Source organism: Alligator mississippiensis, chromosome 13, assembly GCF_030867095.1.
Source record: "Alligator mississippiensis isolate rAllMis1 chromosome 13, rAllMis1, whole genome shotgun sequence".
NCBI classification, from domain to species: domain Eukaryota; kingdom Metazoa; phylum Chordata; order Crocodylia; family Alligatoridae; genus Alligator; species Alligator mississippiensis.
In genome coordinates this window covers 26,382,406-26,399,924 of record NC_081836.1, presented here as the reverse complement: position 1 = coordinate 26,399,924, position 17,519 = coordinate 26,382,406, and the positions used below count along the sequence as shown (strand labels likewise).

The window sequence follows — 17,519 nt, the reverse complement described above, 5'->3', positions numbered from 1 at the left end:
GTGGGGATGGGAACGGCTGCACGCCCCAGTTGGTATAACTGTTGCTATCCTTGTTTCTCAAATAAGTCTCTAAACACAAGCTTACCAGGAAGTACAGTTATTGGAACAAGTGTTTAATAAGGCCTTCTTATCATCGGCTGCATCAATTGCTAAAGAGACAGAAGCACTATATTAGAGACCTAAGCACTTACTGTCCTCCAGCTGCACTTTCCTCTGTGGTAGGATGGTGTTGGATTTTAGTTGGCGGTATTCCCTCGTGAGGGCAGAGATTAGGCTGGTGTGGTTGGTTGAACGAACTGCCCACTGCTGTTCACACTCTGGGAGATTTGGCCACGGCAGCAGCAACACATTTGAAAGTGATCTGCAGACCAGTACCTGAGCCTGGAAGCAAAGAGACACTAAGCTTTGGTACAACACAGCTGTAAGGGACCTGTTGCTCACTTTATGCTGGAGTGCAACTCTACCCTAGGAGATCTTACAGTTGTCATATAAGAAAAAGTTTTTATCAGAGAAGTTGAACTCAACTGAAATCTAACAATCCTGCAAACTAGAAAAGTACAATTAGATAAGGCTTCAGCCTCCAACTGAGAACTGAGTTTGGCTCTCAGCTCTACTACATATCTTCTGCAGGACCCTCAGCAATTCAATCTGTGCTTTAGTACTGTATCTGTAAGATAAGGATAACATTACTTTTCTGCCACCCCATCTTGTTTATGCCATTAGCTCTTAAGGACTGATGTGCATCGTGTTTGTCCAGTCCTGACAAAATCCTGGTCTCTAAAAGGCCTTTAAATATTCATTTTGTATTACAGTAGTACTTAAGCTGGAAATACAAAAGGCCTCATAAAGAATCTACGTTGAAGTATCCATCCCATGTGTCAGAGGTAGCACTGGGCTATACAATTTCAAGCTCTGGTCAGCTTAGAAAAGGCAGGAGTCACATTACAGGAAATTAAGAAGAAATTATATGAGATTCAAAATTCCATTCCTCTCCCTATTTAACAATGAAAACAAAAGGCCACTGGCAGCCAAATCACTTGGATTTCTGCGCACAATGATTAAGGAATCCAGGAGTAACAACGATCTTTCCCTGAAACTACTGTACCCCAATAACAGGAGCTGTGGCACTGGTTTCCCCAGTCACCCAAATCCCATATTTGTATAAAGCATCAAACATCACCTTATCAGGAAGCCGCTGAGCAGAGGTGTCTGTGATCCGGTTGAACACCTTCTGGACTGCTGGAATACTAATCAAGAACACAGGCCGCACTGTGGTGGCTAAAGAAACTAACAAGTGGCATGAAGACAGCAGCAACTTCTCCTGCACCTGAAATAGAACATGCACATGTCCAGGATCTACCATAACTTAATGCAAAGACAAAAGAACATATTCTCTAGGACACAGGACTAGTTTTCAAATGTACAGATCCTTCATGACAGAAACAAGTCACAACAACAAACACGTACAGAAACTTGCACAATTCAGCACTTAGTAGCCTAAAAACCAACATGCAGATCAACCTCTTAATACAGATAACAGACTTCCCCACTCTTAGAATGGAGACAGACATGACATTTGAAGTGCTTTAAAATGCAGATGAACTTTGAAGTGCTCCAAAATCGAAGTGTTTCAGCTAGATTTAAAGCCCCTTGCCATGCCTCTTAACAGGGGCATTTCAAAATTGCCACAGCGCATATAGTGGCATGCTCTCCAGTCAGGGGACATAATAAAGAGGTTCTGCATCCTGTGGATCTGCTACACCCCCTGTCCCATCTGGGGGGGGGGGAGGGGGGGAGTGTAGAGCACTGTGAATGAACAAGCTATCTTGCACACTCTCCCAGACTGCCCCTCCATACCTTTCCTAGTTTCAGAGGTGCAGTGTCAGAACAACTCTGCACCTGTTTCCCAAGGGCTGCTGTGTTCTGCCCCTCTCCTCCTTGGAGCCAACAGTCAGCAAGCACTCTCTTAGGTATTCCATCTGCTCTCCTGAAACACACTCCTCTCCCCAGAACCAGGAGCAGCATGAGGCTTTAGAGGCCCTGGAACCAGGAGACCAAAGTGCCTGTGGAGCATGGAATCACTGTGGAGGACCAAGCTCTTCTTCTGCCATGCTCTGTGGAGCTTGCATACATAACAGGGAGCACTTAAATTTTAAAGCGCTCATGAAAACTAGTTGTTTTATACAGGGTTATTTTTTGGAGCATTTCAAAGGGTGTGTATGTCTGTCCATTCATCCCTTGAAGAACTTCAAGGTCTGTCCAGGATCTCAGATTAAAAGAGCCAAAATATAATTAGACCTCTGTTACTATGCCTTTCCTAAGAGGCTGCTCTTGCAGCAATTGGCTGCCCTTTATCTCTATGATGCTACTGAATGCTATTATTTTTTTTTTTTTTTTTTTTAACTGATGACACACTTCCACTACACCTCACATAAGATGCCACCATGGCCCTGAGAGGTAGACAAATGCACTGTATTGACAAATTTAATCTCCTTTCCAGATTCATCCGTCCTGAGGACTAGCCTGCAAAATCCACAGAGGAAGAATGAGGTCTCTTGAGAATGCCACATGCCCACTTGCATAGAAGCCTGGATGTTAGTTTTAGGGTATATCTAGTTTCTTAAAGCATCATTAAGCCATTCTGATAAAGATACCTTCGAGCTGATGAGTGGAATAATTGCTTCCAGGGCGGTGGAGACTAGAGAGATGAACTGCTCAGAATTCTGTCGATGGACTTCACTGTAGAACTGTGCTAGCCAATGAGAGTAAGCTTGCAATGCTGCCAGCGACTGAGCATGGCTAGGAGGAAGAACCAAAATATAATATACAGATGATAAAGAGCATTCCAGTAATACAACAATAGGACTGTAGAAGTCCTAAGTACAGCATATATCCTTGAGGGGGTACTAGGGAAGGGATTGCTCACCTTCATTGAAAGCTGTCACTACGTTTCCCATTATAAGACAACCTACCTCTGCCAAGTTGAAAGTTTCACACATCGACAAGAGTTTTTTCTAAAACAGTTTGAAGCAAACTGGACTACACTAATGTAGACAAGCTGGGAGGCTACACCTTTAAAAGATTTCTGTTAACTTCTTTGACATAAATTCTCAACTTGATTTAATGTCATTTAAATTGTGCATTACTATATCTACTTAACTGGGATCTCTGTATATATTTGGAAGTTGTTTTCGTTTTATTTTCAGAGCGCACATTAGCATTACATGCAGTTTGTGCTAACATTAGAAATTCTGGAGTACTTCCTCCTGCTGTGGCTGTCACCAGTCAGGCAGGGAGGTGAGAACAAACAAGCAATCTTTTTTTGTTTTGTTTTTTAAGATGGGAGAATAGCAACAGGAACTTGCTCTTGCAGTCTGCACATCACTCTTAAATCTACCAGTTCCACTGTAAATGCCCCATGCCCATATAGCTAACTGTTGGATGTGGGGAAAGAAGAGGAAAAAGCACGCTGGGTGGCTGACTATAGCTTGGTCTTACACAGATTGCAAACTCTTCACGGCTTTCATAACCAAATAACACATTTTGGAGAGCCAGGGAAATTCCCAAGAAAGGGATTTTCATCTTTAATTTTCTTAGATAAGTGTTACTTGCAGGAATGGGAGCCCTTCAAGAACATTCATGTTTATTCAACACTCCTCAGCCAAGCATTAGAGAACCCAGAAATTCAAAACAGAGGCTATACTTAAAACATGTGAAAGTACAGAAATACTGGTCTGCAGGTTCTGTCCACCTCAACTCTACCCTCTGTCGCTGCTCACAGGATTATCACACCCATGGATTAACAATTCAGTCAATGGAAACTAGGAATAAAATGCTGCTTTTGTCTTGCTGCTTTAAACTCCAGGTGTGTCAAAATAAATTGGTATAAGTGGACTCTTTGGCTACTCCTCAAATGCAATAGATCAGGATGACCCTGAAGTTAGCAAGGTCAGGTAAAATCATCTACTGGATTGATACTGATTTTTTATTATTTTTATTATTATTATTATTATTATTTTTTTTTGTATTATTTGGCTCAATGCCACAGAAAGAGCCATGGGTCTCACCAATAACAGTAAAAGGAAAGAAGGCTGAGATGCAAGTTATTTCCCTCTGTTACTGAAGTAGTAAAAGTATCCATCCTTAGTCAGACTAAGGCATTATACATTTGTTTGGACTGACAGGAGGATTGGCCTGTGGAAAGCAACAGAATTAAAATGCAAACCAACCAACAACTCAGAATAATTCTAGTCTGCCAGAGGTCCCATGGAAAGGGACAAAAGGGGTATTTAAGTTAAGAGGTAAGCTCAGATTGAAAGTGATACTATTATTCCAAAGTGAATAACACTTGCAAAGAGATTCAAGGAACTGTAATGATGAAATGAGTTACCAATAGGGATTCTCAGGAGTTTGATATGCATATGGAATCACAAAGCAAAGGGCTCATCTCAAGCACTTTTAAGACCATGCTTAAACCCTGCTTACAAAATGCCAGCTGGACAAGGCTTTCTTTCCTGCCAACACAAGGCTATTCTGGATAGAAACCTTTACAGGCCAAAGTGGAATGCTACTTTAAAATGGCATTGAAGCTCTACATTTAACATCAACTCTGGCATCAAACTGTTTCATTTTGTAACTTAAATAGCCTTGCAGCTTAAAGGTACATACTTTGTGACTCAGTAAAGCTGTGTTTTGGCTTTTGTATGGCAACCAGTAAGTGACTGAGGGCTAAAATTCCATCCTGTGTAATATGAAATGCAAGTGCATTACCTTCTGTGGGACTGCAAAATTTACCTCTGGAATTCTAACTACTAGGTTAAAAGTTCTGATGTACAAGTCGGTTACTACCCCCAAGAACTCAGCTCACTTTCACATAGGTACACACAGGCTTTGTAGAAAATGTTTTAGTACCTGACTGCTGTGTCACTCAATATAGACAGCAGGTACAAAGCTGGTATGTTGAATAAGATGCCACCATTTTGCTGACTCTAAGAGCCTCAAGCTTCCAGATGGTCAGTAGAGAAGGTGCCGTGGCCTGTAATTTTTATTTGATTCATATGCAACCCTCTCCAACAAAGACTCAGGATGGCTTACAGCAAAGACTAGGATGACTTCTTTTCTCTAACTTTAATGATCTTTTTCTTAAATTAAAATCTCATTATGTGAATGGGACTGGCAGCCAGGTTAAGAGCATAAATTTGAGGTAGGCAAGTTAGCTTTGACCTTGGGCCAATTTCAAGAAAACTTCTTTGCATTTAGCCACTGGTAGGTATTTCATATGTGGTCTAGAAATTAAGTGGAGACAAAACACAAATCCTAGCTACTTGAGGACCTACTCCCAGAGGAAAGACATAAGGGACCTGAATTTAGATACTATCTTACTTGCACTCATGAGTTTTGACACTACTAGGAGTAATATATGTAGAACCTTTCAAAAGCCTGCAATTTTGTTTTGGGTTTTGTAGTAGGTCTCATACTTACACATCAATGAGGTCAGGTTTCAATACAGATGGCACAGCCGTTTCAATGTTGTACAGTTTTATCTGGGACCCATACAGTGTTACTTTGACCAACCTGCCAAAGAAGTAGCACATCAGTGGGCACATAAAAAGGACTGTAGAATATATTCTTGTTGTACGTGTCTGTAGTTTATCTGAATATAGCGTTTGGCAAGACTGTACACTAACCAAGTATTGATGCAGACACGCAAAACCTACATTAACACAAAAGGGCCATTTGTTTGTGGTGCAAGAAACCATACACAGTATTTTTACAAACAGGTGCAGGACTTTTTAATTGTAGCATTTGAAAAATATATACAAATGATCACTGGTTATACATAAGCTTATTTAGAATTTGGAAAGAATAATCAAATGAAAGACTGATTTTTGGCTGTTACAGGTATCTCTCTCTGAATAAGGAGTCTCCTAGAAATTTTGTTTTGAGAAATACATAGATTTGACTGTCTTGTCTCATATGAGAAACATAACTGTAGCTACACCAGAGAAGTGGAATCCTGGAATTCCTGGTGGCTGCTGAAGTGTTCTGAACTGATTTTTGCTCAACTCAAACATTAGGAACTTCAAGGTATACAAGGTGGGAGATCTACTCAAGGATTCTAGCACTGGTAAAAGAAATAGCCAGTAATGCTTGGCACATCAGCTTTATCTGTGCCATGGTTTTAATGGCATATGACTTTAGGCATAAACAAGTTTGCTCCTGGAGCACTGGCATACTTTGAAATGCCTTTTAGCATTTCCTGGGTATTTGTGCAGGGATCATAAAGTTCTTTCCCAATGCAATGGCCTTTTGCCTACCTCTCCACTACTGTAAGGGCATCATTGAATCTGGCAGCAAACACATCTCCAATAAAGTACTCAGCTAAACGGCCAACAGCCTGCAGCAAGGAGCTAAGGTCTCTCAAAGAGCAGTGTAAACGCCGGCAGTCATTTTCTGCAGTGATATTCAGTCTATGACCTGAAATGACATTGTGGTCCATTAGTGGTGAAGCAAGGAAAGAGTCGAGTATAGATATTGTTTTGCTGTGCTGTTAATCATCGATTATAATGCAGGCAGCATGGAGTCCTTTTTCTCACAAAAATTTAAAAACACAAAACGTGTAGCCTTGTATCTGTAATAAACATACTCTCTGAGATGAGAAACCTAATTATGGAGCTACAGGAAATGCAGAGTTTACTATAATTACATTATACATATTTTCTTTAATTTACCATTCTTTCCAGTGGATCTCAATTCAATTCTTCTATCATTTGGATGGTGCTCAGGGCTGAAACTGAATAAAGCTATTTAAAGGGTTCAGCAGATGCCCACTCATTTGTAATGCCCTTTTAAAAAAGGTTGACAATCTTTCCCACCCATTTTAGCCTTTTGCATATATATTTTACTTTGCTTGGAATTAAGCTGAAATTCAAAGGCCTTTTCTGGTTAATGTTGACATAAAAAAAAAGGACGGATGATCTCTGTTCTGGGAGTAAAAGGCAATTATTCAAGCTCCCTCTGCTGGTTCACTGCAGAGCAAGAGTTCAAAAATTCTTAGAAAAATAGTGACAGACTCATTTGTAACTTGAGTGCATTTGCTTCTGAATTAATTCAATGTGTGGCTGACTTCACATCTTCCAGATAATTTAAAATTCAGAAAGTTATGTCCATCTTCTCTGATGCTCAATTGCCTATTAGTTTGTGAAAATATATACATTATCCATGCACTTCTCAGCAGTGCAGTGTACCCCCCACCCCAAATCAGAGCCCTCTATTACATAATAATGCATGCTGCACATGTAGACTGAGGACAATGACAGAAAACAAGCTCCTTGCTTTTCATGTAATCCTTTTATTCATGTCTCAGGACTGAAGTAAATAATTAGCATTGATTTTACAACATTTCAAGATGCAAAACCTTTAAGCCGGCACCACATTGTATAATCCTGAAATTGTACTTAAATCTAAAGTGTCCATTTCCAACCACCCCCAACAGCTGGAAAACTAGTTCCAGAAAAAGCTTATCATCACACATCGCTGACTATAGCTATCTGCCAGCAGGTGTGCATTAGTTTAAAGGTAAACTGTGATCATAAACAGGGAGTAGAACACAAGCCTGAAATGGCAAATATTTTGGCTGAACCCTGTCTACACAATGGGTGAACCTAATCTTCTGACCCATTAGGGTGGCCAGAGCTGCCTGAAAAAAAACCCCAAATACCTGAGAAGGGGGCCAGGCATTCAACAAATAAAACAGCTTAAAAATAAAGAGGTTTGCTGTCAGCATGCAACACAGATTCAAAGAATCTGTAGTCTGTGTATTTTAGGTTGTTTGCAACTTATGTGATGTCTTAACATATACCTATGGTGATATTTGAGAGAGAACAGATTCTACTACCTGTCTTAATATGCCAATTAAAATTTCTGGTATTTACTAAAGCAAGTGTGCCAAACATACACCCTGCAGTGACCAAATCTGACCCATGGGTTGGATTATCTGGCCCACTGGGATTTTAGCCACAGCCGCCAGCAGTTAATACCGTCACTGCTCAATTCTGTTGCCATGGCTGTTGGAGCAGCAGCAGCAGCAGTGGGCCCAGCTGCCGGGGGTGCTGAATGCTGCTGCATAATTTCATGTTTTCAGTCGCTGCTGGCAATTAAATTCAGCAGCATTCGCCCCCTGGCTGCTGGCCAGGCTGACACTGCAGGTGTAACAGCCGCAGCTAGAAGACCCATGTCCTGGATCCAGTCTACAAGGGCAAATGAGTTTGATACTCTGGGCCTAAAGAGTTAATAACTTGTATCCCATGCTTGTGTATGCTGTACACTTTTTCCCTTTAAGTTTTAATAAAACTCAATATTTCTCCCTTTTCCTCAGTTATCAGAAGCAGTTACTAAGCACAAGAAGTGAGGCACTGGCATTTCTTTTCATTTTTGCATTAAACTAATGCTTCCCAAAATGTGCTCTGGGGATCGCACTGGTTCCTGCATGCCTTTACAGCACTTTCAGTTAAACATTTTGATAAAGGTTAGTAAGAAGTGTAAAGGGATGGCACTGGCCTATTGGTTAAAAAGTCTAGAAACCACTGGATTAAATGACTGGCTGGATAGAAATGGTTCAATATCTGCTCCAGTCTGGGACAGAGAGGATCTTGAAAGGCATTTAGGCACAAAGGGCACCTATATATGCGCCCAACACCTGCTCTGACGTGTTCAAATTCAAACGCATCGGAACAAACTTGATTGAATAGAATGTCCAGTGTCGCATGTATTCAGTGTCCCTGCATCTCGAAATGGTGGTGGGGACACTTTTAAGTAAAGCTCAGTCAACAAGCTTTAGTTAAAGCACTCTCACAGCCATTTTGAAGCATGGGACACTGAATACATGAGACGCTGTGGACATTTTAATTAGAGCGGCTCCCAAGGCTCCATGTGAGATCAAAAACAAGCACTTCCTGAATGGAGGTTTTAAGGGAAAACAGTTAACTGTCAATTGAGTGACCGTACTTCTATATCTTTGTGCTGCATCTCAGCTCTTAACACTTTAAGTTTGTTCATTTAAAGTACCAGAATTAGCAAGAAAACACATCAGGCGAAATAATTTTTAAAGGGAAAGTTAATTACTTAGAGCATACACATTAAATTCGGATTTCCGAATGCTACGTCCTCAAGCAAAATAAAGGGGCTTAGTACCAAGAATTTCAGATCCTAAAAGGTCAAACCTCTATGATATTAATGTAAAAGTAATAACATTTTCAAAAGCAAGTAGCAGTTTAAGGCATGTCCCCCCTCCCAACCTAAAAAAGGACCTGAGAAAGGACACACTAGATAGTGGAATTACCTGTCCCCGAAGTGACAACAAACTGCTGTAGTCCTAGGTATACTTCCAAGTTGTCTTGTAGAACTGGAAACTGAAAAATAAAGGAATACATTAGAGAATTCAGTGTGTAGACATAAACACTTAATGCTTTTCAACTGCAATTAGTCTGAGCCAGAGAATAACTACTTCTTGTTTTTTCTCCCTAACAAATCTTGCAAGACCTATTTGGAGAAAGGATAGTTTTGTATGTTCTGGAGTGATCTGGGGCCCTAGATTTTCATTCCTAGACAGCTCACATCAAACCCATAAAGGTCATTTTGTTAAAGAAATTCCTTCAGCGACAACCGTCCTTTTCATGTCACCAGCAGTACTCAATCCTGACATGAATGGCCACTGGATGCTGCAGTAGCAACATAGCCTGGGATGCTGTCAGTCCTTACAAGATAAATGACCAGAGCTGTGTGGGGCCCAAAAAAGAATAGAAGGTGGGGCTGCAGATCAGGATCAAGTTGGGTACACAGCTGTGGGGGTAAGAGACTTTCATTGCACCTTTTTACCCCATCAAAATCAGTTTCTCATCATCAAGATTAAATGCCACTCCTAATATAAAAGTCAAAGAAAAAAAAAAGGTTGCCAGTCCTGCTGTTACTGTATTGCAAAAGGACTGAAGAAGTCTTGCAGCTGCTCTGTAACAGGAGTGGGCTGGATCCTCACAGATAAAAGGTTTGAGGGAATGAATGACTTAAGAGGCTGCTTTCCCTCAGAGCATTAAAATTAACCTCACAGCACACAATCTGTGGCAAACTATTGCTAATTACTAGGAACACTTCAGCTTGGCAACGGGACATGCTAACATGAAGGAGAACACCAACTCAAACACCAAGTATAGGAAATACCCTGGCTGGCTTCCCAGAAGATCATGGTACTCTAACAGTAATATTATAGGGTTATGTACACTACAGGCATCTAAGTCAAACCTAATGCATTCAGTTAGGACTGCATATTTATTTTTCCTCTAACGCATCTACCAGCAAAGGAAGGGGTATAGGTTGTAGCCATGTTGGTCTAAGGACATAGGCAGACAAGGTTCTTTGGGTAAATCCAGTATCTTTTATTAGACCAACACTACTTTAGCCAGAAAAGGAAGTACATTTTCTACCCCTTCTGTTCCAACTCTTACTTGCAAGGACATGTGTTTACAGGCAAAAATCTTTCTCCTGCTATAAATTCGGTCACAGCCCTTTGGGCTGAAGCCATAGTTTTGACTTAGAATCACAGGAATTTAAGGCTGGAAGGGACCTCATGAGGCAGGATCATCACTGACTAAGCCATCACAGCCCAGTGCCTGTCTAGCCTGTGATGCCTTTGAATTTTATGGGCATTTGGCCCCATATCGCTACTCTTTGCAGGCCTAAAAGCCACTCTAATAGTGTGGCCATTCACTCCACACTCAGCACCAGGCATGATATGCAGAACTAAGCAGATTAAAGACAAGAAGTACAGTGGTTCAATGTACCAATTTCATTTACCAAGTAGTAGTCAATAGACCCATTGCATGTTTCAGAAGCATTTTACAAACTACTGTAACATGCACATGAGACGCATTAAGTTTTTTTTGGCTTATTTAATGCCCAAGAATTCATTAAGCAAGGCTCGCAGGAAAGGTATTCTGTACTGAGATGGCAGTTCACATACAGAAACCCAATACAGCACACTAGTTTAATCTGAGGGTTAAAATTTGTTCAACCATCTCCCCTTGATCTGAAGTCATGTGTTCTTCACCAAGTCATCCATTTACTTCCTGAATTTGCTCTGCACTGACAATGAAGAGATTAGTAAGCAAATCAAACTGAAAGGTGCTGATTCATGCACTATCACTACACTGCAATACATGGATTCATACAGCACAATTTTCAGCGGAATTAGAAATGGTTCTATAATTTTCACAAGCCTTAAAGATGTTCATGGACAAACAGATCTTGGGCTTGTATTAGCCCAGCAATCTCCTTTCAAATTAAATCTCAGCAAGCATAATGGTAATACTTTATAAAAATGAGCTGTATTCTCTCTTTTCAATCATTGGGAGTTTTCAGGGAACACAGTCCAGGCATGTGCACATGTGATCTCTAAGCAAATGCAGTTGCTATGGCTGCAGCTGATCCTAATTAATTCAGATACTTCTTCCGGATGGTGAAAAAAGATTGTTTTTTTTATTTGGACATTGTTTGTTTTATTTTTTGAATGCCATAGTTTCATGGCCAAGACCGAGAACCACTAAATTAGAGGTTCACTGGTACATCGGTCCATATCGTATCAATACTGATAAAAGGAAAATTGACGTTATCAGCAATTGGCTTTCTTTGGCTGATGTGGCCAATAATGTCGGGGTTGTAGAGAGGCAGCAGCATGGCGCCAGACTGCCATGCGTAGACCCTGAGATGGTGCAGAGTCACTTGGAAGAACTGGATGCCTTTAAGTCGGCAGGCCCGGATGAGCTCCATCCGAGGGTGCTGAAGGCACTGGCTGACATCGTTGCACAGCCGCTGGCGGGAATATTTGAACGCTCGTAGCGCACAGACCAAGTCCCGGAGGACTGGAAAAGGGCCAATGTGGTCCCCATTTTCAAGAAGGGGAGGAAGGAGGACCCGGGCAACTATAGGCCAGTCAGTCTCACCTCCATCCTTGGCAAAATCTTTGAAAAAATTATCAAGGCTCACATTTGTGAGAGCCCAGCAGGACAAATTATGCTGAGGGGAAACCAGCACGGGTTAGTAGCAGGCAGATCATGCCTGACTAATCTAGTCTCTTTTTATGACCAGGTTACGAAACGCCTGGACACACAAGGAGGGGTGGATGTCATATACTTAGACTTCAGGAAGGCCTTTGATATGGTATCCCACCCCATAGTGGTGAACAAGTTAAGAGGCTGTGACTTGGATGACTACACAGTCCTGTGGGCGGCGAACTGGCTGGAGGGTCGCACCCAGAGAGTCGTGGTGGATGGGTCGGTTTCGACCTGGAAGGGTGTGGGCAGTGGGGTCCCGCAGGGCTCGGTCCTTGGACCGATACTCTTCAGTGTCTTCATCAGCGACTTGGACGAGGGAGTGAAATGTACTCTGTCCAAGTTTGCAGATGACACAAAGCTATGGGGAGATGTGGACACGCCGGAGGGCAGGGAACAGCTGCAAGCAGACCTGGACAGGTTGGACAAGTGGGCAGAAAACAACAGGATGCAGTTCAACAAGGAGAAATGCAAAGTGCTGCACCTAGGGAGGAACAATGTCCAGCACACCTACAGCCTAGGGAATGACCTGCTGGGTGGCACAGAGGTAGAAAGGGATCTTGGAGACCTAGTGGACTCCAAGATGAACATGAGTCGGCAGTGTGACCGTAACAGCACCGCAGCTGCGACGCGGTTACTAAAAGAGGGGGAACAGCTGCCGGGGAGGCAGACAAGGAGGAAATAGATGAATAACCCGGGCAGCCAATATGAAGCCAGAAGGGGATAATAAAAGAGAGGAGGAGACTTACCGAAGACGCCTTCGGGCATGCATTCACGGAGAGGAATCAGGAGAAATACTCCAGGACGGAAATAAGAGATTTTGAGAGAAATTGAGACGTCTTTCCCCTGCTCGCGTCCTGCGGCGATATAAGACAGCCTGGACGGTGAGTGGTTCCCACGTTGCCGCTCCGTGGATAAACCGTGACTCCAAGCAGCTTAGCACGGGAATTCCCCAAGCGAAGGGGGGGAAAAGAGAAAAGAGGAGACAGAGAGAAAAGGGTGGAGAAGCCCTGACAGGGTCCTGTAGCCCCAGTAACTCCAGGCTCTCCTCAGAGGAAAAAGGGGAAACAGAGACTGCGGAAAGGGAAAGGAAGGAAGAAAAGCGAAATTGACGAAGCCGGGCTTTAGAAGCCGGCACAAGCCGCTGCCTGAGGGGGGAATCCCGGTATCAGCGTCAAGCGGCTGTTAATTGACTTGTTAACTGCTGATCGGTGCATGAGAGGAAACTGATGAAGCCGAGCTTAGAAGCCCGCACAAACTGCAGCTCAGAGGGGAAATCCCTGGGCCGCCAATGGGCGTTAATTAGCCTTGTTGAGGACGGGTTATTATGTATCAAGCTAATCAGTAACCCTATGTCACCCCAAGAAGGCAGACGGTGTGAACTGCGGCAAAACAAAGCAAGCCCAGTACAAGGGAGGGAAAAGAGAGCCTGATTTACTTTAATAAAGCACCTACATTGAAGACCTGATCCGTGTGGTTATTATCAGGGTACCGGGATCTAACAACTAATACTTCCCCCTTCACAAATCTCATTTAGATCAAGTCGTGGCAGGCGGGAATTGGGGGGAAGTTATCGGATTACCGGATACCCAGGACAGGCACATGCTCACAGTGACGAAGCCATCAGAAAAGCCAATGGCACTTTATTGTGCATCAGCAGATGCATGACGAATAGATCCAAGGAGGTGATACTTCCCCTCTATCAGGCGCTGGTCAGACTGCAGCTGGAGTACTGCATGCAATTCTGGGCGCCGCACTTCAAGAGGGATGCGGATAACCTGGAGAGAGTCCAGAGAAGGGCCACTCGTATGGTTAAGGGCTTGCAGACCAAGCCCTATGAGGAGAGACTAGAGAACCTGGACCTTTTCAGCCTCCGCAAGAGAAGGTTGAGAGGCGACCTTGTGGCTGCCTAGAAGTTCATCATGGGGGCACAGAAGGGAATTGGTGAGGTTTTAGTCACCAAGGTGTCCCTGGGGGGTTACAAGAAATAATGGCCACAAGCTAGCAGAGAGCAGATTTAGACTGGACATTAGGAAGAACTTCTTCACAGTTCGAGTGGCCAAGGTCTGGAACGGGCTCCCGAGGGAGGTGGTGCTCTCCCCTACCCTGGGGGTCTTCAAGAGGAGGTTGGATATGCATCTAGCTGGGGTCATCTAGACCCAGTACTCTTTCCTGCCTATGCACGGGGGTCGGACTCGATGATCTATTGAGGTCCCTTCCGACCCTAACATCTATGAATCTATGAATGTCGCTGATAAATGCCATGTGCATATGCGTAGTTGCAGCATGCACACAGCCAGTCTGGCAGCTTGGAGAGCAGTGTCCAGCTGGTAAGTCTGTTGCGGGAAGGGGTGGGGGGAGGGAAGGGACAGATTGAGGCCTCTGCAGCGAGGGAAGGGTGAGGCTGAGACTGGGGCAGAGTGTGGGATGGAGCCGAGAGCAGTTTGTCCAGGGGGTGCGGGGAGGTGGGGGTGGCTCCCACTGCTACGTGCACCCCTGGGGGAGGTATGGGGGGGCATGTGCCCCCGGGGTCAGGGCGGCACCGGGTTTTTCCTGGCAGGGGTTGGGCCGAGGCTGTGCTCAGGGTGGACAGCTCTGGCAAATTTTGGGACAGATGTAGCCCCACCAGAGCCAGCCCTGACTTAACCCCACCCCTGCTGAGAAGAGCCCAGTGCCACCCTGGGCCCAGTCCACAGCAGCAGCCCACCCCTGCCCCGTGCAGAGATCCAGGGGGCATACACACCCTATGTCTCTCCCAGGGGTATGCACAGCAGTGGGAGCCACCTCCCACCCCTTTGCCCCCTGGACGAGTTGCTTGTGACTCTGTCATGCGCCCTGCCCTGGCAGGGCAGAGCCTGCCCCAACCCCATTCCTCCATTACTACAGGGGTCTTGATCTGCCCCCTCCCCACGTCCCTCCCCCACTACTTGTCTCCCAACAGACTTACCAGCTTGATGCTGCTCTCCAAGCTGCTGGGATGCATATCGGCAATCGGATTGGTATCAGCCAATATGGCCCATTAATAAACAGCCAGAAGTACTGGCCCAAAAAATCTTTAATTGGTGCACCCCTACACTAAGTGTTACCCCTACACTAAATGTTGTTAACCCAAATGTCCACAAGAATAGGCTCTTTTACAACACTGCTGCCTAATAGGCCAAGGTGAAGGCTGCCACAGAGAAGAGTATACATCTCCAAATTCATCAGTTCTGTATCTTTTTCTGTTTTGCAGGGGTCCAACTCCTATGAGCATTTCTAAACTTTCTTTTATTTTAAAGTTAAGATTCTCTCTTCCTGGGAAGTTGCAATAATATGGGGACAAAGTTTCATTGTTTGCCTGATTCACAGTCTCTGCACCCGATATAAAGACCAAGTCGAATAACCCTGAAGGAACAAAGCTGCAGAGTCCGATATGACCTTTCACTATTGGAGTGATTCTAATAGAAGCAAGTATGACATCAACAATTGGGGAGAAAGGGTGAACTGTAATACTCCCTCCAAAATGTGGTAAGGCTTCACAAAATTATACATGGAAAAATACTTCATTTTACTTATAGTTTTGATCTGTTTTGGATGTAAAAACACATCCCTGCACTTCTTTTATGACAGTCTTCTAGAGGCAATGTGCAACAAAACCTAATGGATGGAGCTGACATAAGCTGGTGCAAAGGTACTTAATCTTATCAGCAAAAGAACTACTTACCAGTGTAGAGAAGGCATGAGTTGGCAGGAGCTCCATGACTTTTGCCACTACTTCCAAGCTCTGGCGCAAGTACCGCTGCCATTCAGTCTGCTGCTATGGGAAGAAATGCCAGGATAAGCATAACCTGTGCTTCCCTCTACTCAACCTGGAAAGAGCTAGTCTATGTTAAGTTAGTTTGAGTTAGGGACTGAAAAACTGACTGAAGTGTATTTGCCAGAGCTGGCTACTTGCTAGACATCCAAGAACTGAAACATTACTGTTTTTAGATTCTCCCACTTTGAAAGCAATCCGAGGGGGAACAACTAACTGCTCCATATTGGATCAAGCTTTCATTTCCAATGTCTGTTAACTGTACAAAGTAACTGGACAACCATGTCACATGGCACTTCCTGGCCTTTTGAGTAGAGTGTGGTCTCTTTTATGCCGGCCATTTGCATAACGTATAGTTTCTGAACATGGATACACTCCTGTTTGTAAGTACATCATGTTAAAATTTGAGAATAAGCTTTTAACAGGTCTTAAAGGGCAGCAACTTTATATGGAAGCACCGATATCAACGAAGGCATAAAGAGCCAGATCCTCAAGTGGTATTTAGGCAATAAAATCAAATTAATGGAAGTTAGATATTTTAACAGAGTTCAGGCACATTAACACCTCTGGTAATCTGGGTCTACATATCTGCATTTGTCATGAGACCACAGAATCAGACATCAAAAAGCCTCATTTCTGCTTTACTCTTTCATAGAGCAATCTTTTTTTTTTTTTTTTTAAACACAGCATGCTGTGCTCCTTTTAACCTCAAAACTCACACCAAACTCTCTCTCTGACTTCATGCACACAAGAGCTGCCTAAATAGTGTATACTTCTGCACTGCACTTACACTACATTACTGCTGCTCTCTAATGCTCTTGATCTGGAAGGAAGGGAATGCCAATGCATTGTTTAGGCACACACAATATTAGTGGTGTACTGGAACTGTTGAGATACAGGAGATAACAGCAGCAAGAAATGAAAGCATTGAAATGAAATAATTGTCCAGTCTCTATGCTGGAAAACAGCCTAGACCCTGGTAGGAAGGCTCCTGGTTTTTCAGTATAACACAGCAGTTTAGTATGAAGACTTGCAGTTTTCCTACCAATCCCCATTCTTACATCATCATCTAAAGTCTCGTCATCCAGCTCCTCCAGCTGTGCCTGGTTGTACCTGAATTGTATTCGTTTCAATACCTCTGTCAGCAGCAAAACGAGGGCATCTTCGTACCTGGGACATAGTAAAAAGAAAACCAAAGACTAAGAGAAGTACTCTACTGGAATACTGACCTCTTTCAGTGAAGAGTAGCTACAGCTGAAGGAGCATAAATGTAAAGGTTAGCATATAAAGAGCCTGCAACACTGCCTTGCAGACATGTTTGCCAGGAAGAGATTAGACAGCTGCTTTTGTCTTAAAACTGCAACTGAAAGCCATTCTAGAGTACTACATACGATGAACTGGTCACCCATTCCCTCAACTGTGAAAGTTGGACAGGAAACAGCTAGCAACAGAAGTAGTAAAAAGCTCCACTGCCAGTGGGAAGAGGCAGCAGGTGCTACGAGAAGGGCAACTGGAATGAATGTAATGAAGCACTACCAGGGCAGATTTAAAATGAACACTCTAGTGAAAGGACTCAGCTCCCCTTCACTAAATAGAGCTTACATGTCTACTCCTCTTTAGAGGAG

General features: G+C 43.4%; 1 protein-coding gene across 2 annotated transcripts in view; it reads right to left on the bottom strand.

Moving 5' to 3' along the window:
- XPO6 (exportin 6) overlaps positions 1-17,519 on the bottom strand; it is a 91,434-nt gene that overhangs the window by 12,598 nt on the left and 61,317 nt on the right. The window contains exons 10-17 of one of the 2 annotated variants that reach the window (XM_019493103.2): positions 16,956-17,064; positions 15,805-15,894; positions 9,341-9,410; positions 6,318-6,477; positions 5,482-5,574; positions 2,655-2,799; positions 1,181-1,327; positions 192-381 (exon numbers count right to left, since the gene is read on the bottom strand). In XM_019493103.2, coding sequence (XP_019348648.1) covers positions 192-381; positions 1,181-1,327; positions 2,655-2,799; positions 5,482-5,574; positions 6,318-6,477; positions 9,341-9,410; positions 15,805-15,894; positions 16,956-17,064 — 1,004 coding nt within the window. Of the gene's footprint in view, positions 1-191; positions 382-1,180; positions 1,328-2,654; positions 2,800-5,481; positions 5,575-6,317; positions 6,478-9,340; positions 9,411-15,804; positions 15,898-16,955; positions 17,065-17,519 lie in introns of both variants that reach the window. The other variant, XM_019493102.2, reaches the window with a different exon arrangement.